This window comes from Otolemur garnettii, unplaced genomic scaffold, assembly GCF_000181295.1.
Source record: "Otolemur garnettii isolate 467f Iridium unplaced genomic scaffold, OtoGar3 scaffold00110, whole genome shotgun sequence".
Taxonomy (NCBI): Eukaryota; Metazoa; Chordata; class Mammalia; order Primates; family Galagidae; genus Otolemur; species Otolemur garnettii.
Window position 1 is genome coordinate 3,793,458 of NW_003852505.1, and position 9,831 is coordinate 3,803,288.

At 44.7% G+C, this 9,831-nt stretch overlaps 1 protein-coding gene and 1 pseudogene across 1 annotated transcript; one reads left to right on the forward strand and one right to left on the reverse strand.

Annotated features, from left to right (window-relative positions):
• The first annotated feature begins 4,204 nt into the window (after window positions 1–4,204).
• LOC100948747 (ubiquitin-conjugating enzyme E2 L3-like) lies at window positions 4,205–4,657 on the forward strand. The gene is made up of 2 exons (XM_003797018.2): window positions 4,205–4,231; window positions 4,328–4,657. The coding sequence occupies exons 1-2, from the start codon at window positions 4,205–4,207 to the stop codon at window positions 4,655–4,657; spliced, it is 357 nt and encodes a 118-aa protein (XP_003797066.1).
• Window positions 4,658–7,186: 2,529 nt separating this feature from the next.
• Window positions 7,187–9,587, reverse strand: LOC100949048 (annotated as a pseudogene).
• Window positions 9,588–9,831: the final 244 nt, after the last annotated feature.

The window sequence follows — 9,831 nt, forward strand, 5'->3', positions numbered from 1 at the left end:
CACAGGCCATAGTTTGAGGACGCCTGGTTTAAGGGAAGGGTATGACTGTTGGGGTTGGAGAGCAATGAGAATGGGTGTATGGTGCAAAGCTATAGAAGGGAGAGAGGTATCCCACACAGAGAACTTACCAGGTGTTCTGATCTAGAATTGAGGGATTGTAGGAGAGGGGTTGGAGAGGACCAGTAGGGGCTGTAGAAGGGTATCAGGAGAACCTGGGAGAGTTCACAGGACGAACAGGGGGAAGGAATGTTTCAGAGTACGAGAAATGCCTGGATATAAGGGATCTCCGACCAGTTGCCTAATTTTTGACAGTAATTATTGAGATCAGTGAGAATTGAGAGATCGAAGGTGCCGTGCTGAGGCCACTGCAAGCCACCATCAAGCTTGTATGTAGGCCAAGCAGTATGACAGAAAAAAAAATGAGGTGTTTAGGCGTGAGGTCAGGATAGCGTTTCAAAGGTTTGAGATTAGTCAAAAGGCAGCTTAGAAGTGAACAAGAAGAGGGAATCTGGGACTGAGTGGTCCCCATATTGAAAAGTGGAGGTAGGAAAACAAGTGAGATTAAAGGGAGAATGTAGAGGGAGGAAGAAGACAGTGCAGAGCTGGAATCAGGGAGGTGGGCCTGCACGTGTGAGACAGGCTGGAACTAGGCCAAAGTAGGGCACCAGAGGTGGAGGCTGGAGAACCAGCTGGAGTCCAGGCGTTCGAGAGGGCGTCTCCAAACACAAGGCACTGTGCAGGCAGGTGAGCCTCGATCCAGTCTTCCGGGAGAGCACGAGACAGGTGAGCTTAGCTCTCAGATCTACCGAAAACGGTGTGGCCCACAGTAGGGCGATGGAATGACAATCCTGGCTTGTCAAGACATTACCTGGACTCTCCTCATATGACTTTTGGCCTCTCCATGTGACCTTAACCAGCCGGAGGGGTCTAGGCCCGCAGTAGGGCACTAGAGAGGTGAGGCTGGGGAACCAGCTGAAGCCCAGGCCTACAAGGGGCCATCCCCAAGCATGAGGCACTGGGCAGGCAGGCGAGTCTGGCTTGCTGAGGTGGCCGAGCCTGAAATCAGAGATCAGGGAAGTGAGGCCTCCACGTGTGAAACCAGCCAGAAAAAAATGGAGGAGGAGAAAGAAGAAAGTCTGGGGCTGGAATCAGGGAGTGGTCTCCATGTGTGAAACCAGCCAGAAGAAAAATGGAAGAAAAGGCAGTAAGAGGTCCAGAGATGGAGCGAGAGGGAAAGAGGAAGTTAAGAGTAGAGGATGGGAAGAGGAGTTAAAAAAAGTTTAGAAAAGGAGTTCTAAATGAAAAAGCTCTCCTCACCAATAAATGGATAAATCTCAGGCAGGGGTCGGAGGGGTTCCCTCGTTTCCCTTCGTCTTGTGGGAGCTGGAGTACACGAGACGAAAGGAAAACAGGATCCAGGCTCTGTGTGGGCAACCACGGCCTTTATTCCACCCTGGTGAGGGTGAGCTGAGTTCGAGAAGGAAGTCAGCACATGGGTCAAGATGAAGCAGGATTTTAAAGATTAGGAAAGTGGGGGTCGGGACATTCCCTTCACTGGGTTGGACATCTGTCAGAAGGGTAGGGGTTGGCCGGTTTACCTTTCCCAGGTGGGACATCCAGTGGGGTAGGGCAGGGGGTTGACTCATTTACCTTTCTTAGGTGGGACATCTGGTGGGGGAGGGGAGGGACTTGATTTTTTTTAGGTGGGCCCCACCCTATTTGGGTGGTATTTGATCTATCAACAAATGTTTGATTCCATTTTGGCAGGTTAGGCCATAAACCCTTGGGGGCAGGTAAACCATGTTTAATTTAATTTCCCTTGACTACCCCAGTGCTCACTCAGTTCCTTTCTCTCCCTGCACCCCAACCCTAGTTGCTATTCTAGTGGTCGCCCATTCTCTCCCAAAGTTTCCCCTTTCGCCTCAGTGGGAAGGAATGAGTGGGAAGGGAGGGGTATTTTTTTAACTGCAGAAGGGCATGTTGCATGGGAAGGGAGTTAAATCATTCCTTCCACCGAATCTAGGTACTTACGTGTATACATATGGTGTTGAAATGCTTTGGGGGAAAAAAAACCACAAAGATGTTTAGAACAATAGCTTGGGGGTGTTGTTTTTTTGACATACATTTGTAGGAAGACTTTAAACAATTCCCAAACTTCAAAAAAAAATTACCTTATGCAAACTTCAATAAATGAGAACTCAAATGTATAAAGCTAGATCGATCTGGGAGTAGCTCTTTACATTTCAAAAAGGTATCATTTAACAGAAAGAATGTACTACAGGGTTATTTTAAATAGTTAGTACAAGTGAAAAAGAAATTGAACCCAAACATCTAGAAATAGAGGAACTAAGATTAAGTGATCCATGTTCAGTTCATCAAATGAACTACAAAACACCCATTAAAAGTCGTGTTCTTGGCTCAGCACATATAGCTCAGGCTAGGGCACCAACCACATACACCAGAGCTGGCGGGTTTGAATCCAGCCCAGGCCTGCCGAACAACAATAACAACTACAACAAAAAATGGTCTGGTGTTGTGATGGGTGCCTGTAGTCCCAGCTACTTGGGAGGCTGAGGCAGGAGAATCGCTTGAGTCCAAGAGTTTGAGGTTGCTGTGAGCTGTGACACCACAATACTCTACCCAGGGTGACATAATGAGACTCTGTAAAATGGGAAAATGCTAACATTTTAATGAAGGGAGAAATTGCAAAAATTATATAATTATAATTATTCTTAAAAATCCTTGATACAAAGACTAGAAGGAAAGATACCAAATTATTATTCTTTTTATTCTTTTTCTGAGACAGAGTCTCAAGCTGTTGCTCTGGGTAGAGTGCAGTGGTGTCCCAGCTCATAGCAACCTCAGACTCTTGGGCTTAAGCAATCCTCTTGACTCAGCTTCCAGAATAGATGGGCCTAAAGGCACCTGCCACAATGCGTGGCTATTTTTAGAGATAGGGTCTTGCTCTGGCTCTGAACTGGTTTGGAATTCCTGAGCTCAGGCAATCCACTTGCCTAGGCCTTCCAGAGTGCTAGGATTACAGGTGAGCCATTGTGACCAGCTTTTTTTTTTTTTTGAGACAGAATCTCACTCAGTTGCTCTGGGATTGAGTGCCAGGCTGTTATAGCTCATAGTAACCTCAAACTCAGTAGACTCAGGCTATCTTCTTATCTCAGCCTCCTGAGTACCTGGGACAAAATGTGCTAGTTTTTCTATTTTTAGAAGAGGCGGGGTCTCACTTTTCTCAGGCTGATCTCCAACTCCTGGGCTCTGGTGATCTAGCTGCCTCAGCCTCCCAGAGAGCTGGAATTATAAGCGTGACCCATCACACCAGGACTGTTTTGTTTTTATTAATTTAATTTAATTTAAATTTTTTTTTTGCAGTTTCTGGTGGCTGGGGTTGGGTTTGAACCCGCTACCTCTGGTATATAGGGAGTCTCCCTCACAGGTACAGTGGACGCTGTCTGGGTGATGGGTGAGTCTCCCTCACGGGTACAGTGGACACTGGAGACCAGCCTGAGAAAAGTGAGACCCCGCCTCTTCTAAAAATAGAAAAACTAGCACCTTTCCTCCCAGGTAGTCAGGAGGCTGAGATAAGAAGATAGCCTGAGTCTACCGAGTTTGAGGTTACTATGCGCTATGACAGCCCATTCACCGGGCCACAGGCACCACCTTTTTTTTTTTTTTTATGATAGAGTCTCAAGCTGTTGCCTCAGTAGAGTGATGTACTGTCATAGCTCACAGCAACCTCCAACTCTTGGGCTCAAGCGATCCTCTTACCTCACTTTTTCTATTTCTATTTCAATTTTTTTCCAACAAGTTTTAATTTAATAAAAGGAAAACACACCAAGTACATTTTAGATTGAAAGGGAAAGGAAAATTTGCACCGTAAGTAATTGTGTGAGTAACTTTGGTTCCCAGGGAAAAATTTTTTTGAATGCTGGTAAGTTTTTGCAAGTTACAGCATCACCCAATGAACCTTAAGGACTGGCAAATCCATTCCAATAAGGAAGCATCCTGATTCTGACATTCACAAAAGTCAACCAAATAAGAGAACTGCTTATTTGAATCTGCAGCCAAATATAGTGCAATTGCCTGGCAGCCTGTACTTGCACAGGCACAAGTCCACAGAGATCAATAAGATACAGTAGTAAAACTAATACAACTCTGTAAAACTTAAAAAAATTAATGCTTGAGATCCAAGATGGTGGCCAGCAGGAGGCTGATGAAGGAGCTTGAAGAAATCTGCAAATGTGGAATGAAAAACTTCCGTAATATCCAGGTTGATGAAGCTAATTTATTGACCTAGCAAGGGCCTATTGTTCCTGACAACCCTCCATATGATAAAGGGGCCTTCAGAATCGAAATCAACTTTCCAGCAGAGTACCCATTCAAGCCACCGAAGATCACATGTAAAACAAAGATTTATCCCCTGAACATCGATGAAAAGGGGCAGATCTGTCTGCCAGTAATTAGTGCTGAAAACTGGAAGCCAGCAACCAAAACTGACCAAGTAATCCAGTCGCTCATAGCACTGGTGAATGACCCCCAGCCTGAGCACCCGCTACAGGCTGACCTAGCTGAAGAATACTCTAAGGACTGTAAAAAATTCTGTAAGAATGCTGAAGAGTTTACAAAGAAATATGGGGAAAAGTGATCTGTGGACTAAAGATCTGCCACGATTGATTCCAGCAAGTGTGAGCAGAGACCCTGAGCAGTGCATTCAGACATCCCGCAAAGCAGGACTCTGTGAAAATTGACACGTGCGACCACCTGGCATTTGCTTGTGGCAGTTACTAACTTTCCACAGTTTTCTTAATCAAAAGTGGTCTAGGTAACCTGTAAAGAAAGGATTAAAAATTTAAGATGTTCTAAAAAAAAAATTAATGCTTGTTAAAGGCATTTACATTGGCAAAGTCAGAAATCTTCATGAAAACGTCTGCGGACCCACACAATTAAATAGTTCCACTGAACTGAAGTAGATTGTTTGGTTTTTCTCCCCCACTTACGCATACACCCCACTGAATGAACATAGAAAAAAGGAATCATCTTCTCTTATGAGACTAGAGGGATGCAGTGAACACCACAGCTAGCCAAATATTCAGTAGAAACCTTTCTTGTAATGTCATTTTATTTTTAGTTTAATTTTTTGGGTTAGAGTCTCAAGCTGCCACCCTGGGTAGAGTGCCGTGACGTCACAGCTCACAGCAACCTCCAACTCCGGGGCTCAAGCGATCCTCTTGCCTCACTTGTTCTATTTCTATTTTTATTTTTCTCCAACAAGTTTTAGTTTACTAAAAGGAAGAAAAACATGCCAAGTACATTTTAGATTGGAAAAGAAGGGAAAATTTGTACTGTAAGTAAGTGTGTGAGTAATTTTAGTTCCCAGGGAAAACATTTTTTGAATGCTGCTAAGTTTTTGCAAGTTGTGGCATCACCCAGTGAACCTTAAGGACTGGCAAAGCCTTTCCAATAAGGAAGCATCCTGATTCTGGCATTCACAAAAGTCAACCAAATAAGAGAACTGCCTGTTTGGATCTGCAGCCGAATATACTACTACAATTGCCTGGCAGCCTGTACTTGCACAGGCACAAGTCCGCAAAGATCAGTAAGATAAAGTAGTAAAACTAATACAACTCTGTAAAACTTAAAAAAATTAATGTTTGTTGAAGGCATTTACAGTGGCAAAGTCAGAAATCTTCATGAAAATGTCTGCGGACCCACACAATTAAACAGTTCCACTGAACTGAAGTAGATTGTTTGGTTTTTCTCCCCCACTTATGCATACACCCCACTGAATGAACAACTAGAGGCATGCGGCGAACACCACAGCTAGCAAAATATTCAGTAGAAACATTTCTTGTAACGTCCTTTTATTTTTATTTTGTAGGGTTAGAGTCTCAAGGTTCCACCCTGGGTAGAGTGCCATGATGTCACAGCTCACAGCAACCTCCAACTCTTGGGCTCAAGTGATTCTCTTGCCTCACTTGTTCTATTTCTATTTTTCTCCAACAAGTTTTAGTTTACTAAAAGGAAGGAAAACACACCAAGTACATTTTAGATTAAAAGGGAAGGGAAAATTTGTAGTGTAAGTAATTGTGTGAGTAACTTTGGTTCCCAGGGAAAACATTTTTTGAATGCTGCTAAGTTTTTGCAAGTTGTGGCATCACCCAATGAACCTTAAGGACTGGCAAAGCCTTTCCAATAAGGAAGCATCCTGATTCTGACATTCACAAAAGTCAACCAAATAAGAGAACTGCCTGTTTGGATCTGCAGCCGAATATAGTGCAATTGTCTGGTAGCCTGTACGTGCACAGGCGCAAGATAGTAAGAGAAATAAGTAAAACTAATAAAACTCTGTAAAACTTTTAAAGGCATTTACAGTGGCAAAGTCAGAAATGTTCATGAAAAGGTCTATGGACCCACAGTCGACAATTCAGTGTTCAGTGTACAATCAAATAGTTCCACTGAACTGAAGTAGATTGTTTGGTTTTTCTCCCCCACTTATGCATACACCCCACTGAATGAACATAGTAAAAAGGAATCATCTTCTCTTATGAGACTAGAGGGATGCAGTGAACACCACAGCTAGCCAAATATTCAGTAGAAACCTTTCTTGACAAGTCCTTTTATTTTTATTTTTCTGAGTCAAGAGTCTCAAGCTGCCACCCTTGGTAGAGTGCCGTGATGTCATAGCTCACAGCAACCTCCAACTCTTGGGTTCAAGCGATCCTCTTGCCTCAGTTGTTTCCCTTTTTAGTAGAGATGGGGTCTCGCTTTTGCTCAGAGTGGTCTCAAACTCCTGAGCTCAGGCAATCCACCCACCTGGGCCTCCCAGAATACTAGCTAGGATTATAGGCATGAACCACCGCACCTGGCCAGTAAAGCCCTTTTAGAAAGTTTAGGCTGATGAGCCTTTGAACATTGAGGTAAAAATTCAGTCTAGTGGATTAGAAAAGATAATTTATTATCAGTGGCAAAATCAGAAAGTTATTACTTTCAAAAAATGACTCAGTTTTATTGATAAATTAGACAGTGCTGCAAAGTATAGATTCAGCGCAACTATTCCAAGCTGGAGGTAGAAGATCACCTGAAGTCAACGTGGCTCTATCTAGAGCAGGTATGCATTTGAAACATTTTGAGGCTGCATGGGGTACCAAATTGGTTGAGTTCTTTTTCTGAGACTCTCAGGCAAAATACATCGTGCGCTGGGTATCATGGTGGATCTGCACAGCCTTAGCCAAGGCCTGAGGATCCCGGCTGTCACTCTGTCCTGACACATGACTGCCTTCTGCACTGTCATGATCTTTATCCACCAGATGGTACCGTGCCCTAAATGCTACGAGCCGGGCATAATATGCAGGGGCTGGAATAGAGACTGAGCGTGTGCACCTCACATAGGTATGACACAGCTGGTAAGTCAGTAGCTGGAGCTCATCTGCAGTGAAGCAGTTGTCATCCCACAAGACCTGGTAATGTGAAGGACGGCTGGTTCCCTGAATTCCTGTATGACTACAGAGGTAAAAGTCAAACTCACATGGATGTGTGATGGTACTATCCACTGTAGTGCCTGCTGGTACATTGCCACTTCTCCCCACCCTTTCTGTTTTATCTGCACAGAAGAGTCTTGTGTAATGTCTTTTCTGCACCATAATGTATGTTATTCCTGGTCGGTAATCTTCCTCCAAGCTAATACATGCCTTTCGAATTGCTATTAGTTCTGGCCAAGCTACCAGTCTCATTTGTCCCTCAGATACCCCTCCACGGTAATAGATGATCCGAGTGGGTTTGAAGCGGGTGGATTTGTAGAACTGGATCAGTAGTTCCCGAACCATGTTAGTAAGGTCCTGAATGACCTCTCGACTGTAGAGAAGCTCCTCGGGGATCTCCTGGTGGTAAGTCTGCAACCGAACTGTGGCACAATACCGGCTGGGGTGGGCATCCATACTGCCAACCACAGCAGCAATGGAGGGCTTCTTCCCATCCCCTGCTGGGGGGTGTGTGACATCGGCTCCCAGGAAGATGACAGGCTGCTGGAATACCGAGGGCCTCTGATGAGGTACAAGCACATTGTTAATTCCTCCAAGCTTTGCGTTTATCTTCAGGCAAAGGTTGGAAAGAGTTTGAGGTGAGGTCTTCACTACATTTTTTACCTGGACACATTGTGTGGCTATACCTAGAAGGGTATCGCCAACACGTTTCACCTCCGCATATACTGGTGTCTTTCCAGGCAAGATAACCACTATTAGCTGTAGGCCTGCATATGTCGTTTTCAGATGTTGAAACATGGGCTGCACGCTATCTGCACCTTGGGCATATTTGCAGAAACATGGATGGCCATAGATGGGCATTCCTGCATCCTTAGAGATTCTACGCAGCTGGTCAGTGAAATTCTTTAGTAAATTTTCCCTACATTGTTTCTGAGGCACAAAACAAGCAACTGCCCAAACTTTAATTTCAATGCCAGCATAAAACTGCTTTCCTCGCATGTCCCAGACACCCTGGTTGGGTGTGGCCACTGCTTTATTCCGGCCTCCGTATTGCAGCATTGGTGCTGGAAGTACCCTGCCTGTGAGTTCTGTCATTTCATCATGTACAACAATGCCAAATTCTTTAAGGTATGGATCAGGTCCACCCATTATGCTGTTGCCCTTCACTAGTCTACTGATTTCTTCCTGTCTGTCAGGAGCAGCTCTTGCTGTGGCTTTGATCATTGTGGAGGTCTGACTGTCTGTGAGCTTCTTTATACATCGCTGTCCTGCCACAATTTTGCAGACCTCAATTGGTAAGTAGGTATGCTTTTGTTCTTGTCCCACTTGGAGACACGGAAGATGGGGGTATATCAACTGAAGACTGTATTTTTGCTTAAAATATTGAGCTACTGTACAGTCTATAGTTTGACCATTTTCTAGATGCAAAGGAAAAGTTTGATGACTGGCTGATCGTTTGGTCACATTACAAACTCGGTATTTTCGTTTCACCTGCCCACAGTGGGTCACCTCAACTTTCAGACCTTTGACTTCTTTGGTAAATTTGACACGTTGGGAGTCTGTTAGAGGTCTGGTCTGTTCATTGATGTTCTGAATGTCTAAAACCTCACACATGAACTCAATGACAGGCTGAGCCCGGTAGAAAGCAGTCGCAGATATATCAATATTGAGCATCATATTCCACATAGCAGGTTTCACAGACTGATGAAAGCCAAACCAAATCTCCCTGCCCCCTCCCAGAGGGTGGTAGTAACCTTCAGGGGGAGAGAAAAAGGAACAGCCCACTGGGGTGTACCTCATAGAGGGAAGGTGCCTTGTGATAATATCAAGTGCTTGGACTGAATCATTTGGGATTTCATTCAAGTGCCCAGCCAAAGCTTCTAAAAGCAACTGAAAGCTTATAACCGACATCCACTGAACAGACACTTTAAAGGTTTGGTCTTTACACTCGCCTGGAAGGGTCACCTCAATATCAACCCTATCCCGTCCAATTGGCAGTGGGTGTGCCGTGTACATATTTCTTTTGCCGTCATAGCCAGGTTGCCGGTCACCAAATATCTGCATCTTGAAGTGCCGCACCATTGCATCTATTACCTCCCTGTTGACTCTGCGGGGCCGTTTTTCTGGTTTAATATCCACCACATAGTGATACACATCTATATTAGGAACATGAATCCGAAAATGATTGGCTAACAGTCGAATTGGTTTTCCAGCAGTGCCAAGGTCAGGACGACGAGGCGACTGAAACAGCTTAGTTAGAGATTGGGGTCTCAGCGTCTCCATGGTGGCGACGGTCGCCCGCGTTCCCTGCGCCTCCCGCTCCACGCCCCCCGCTCCGCGC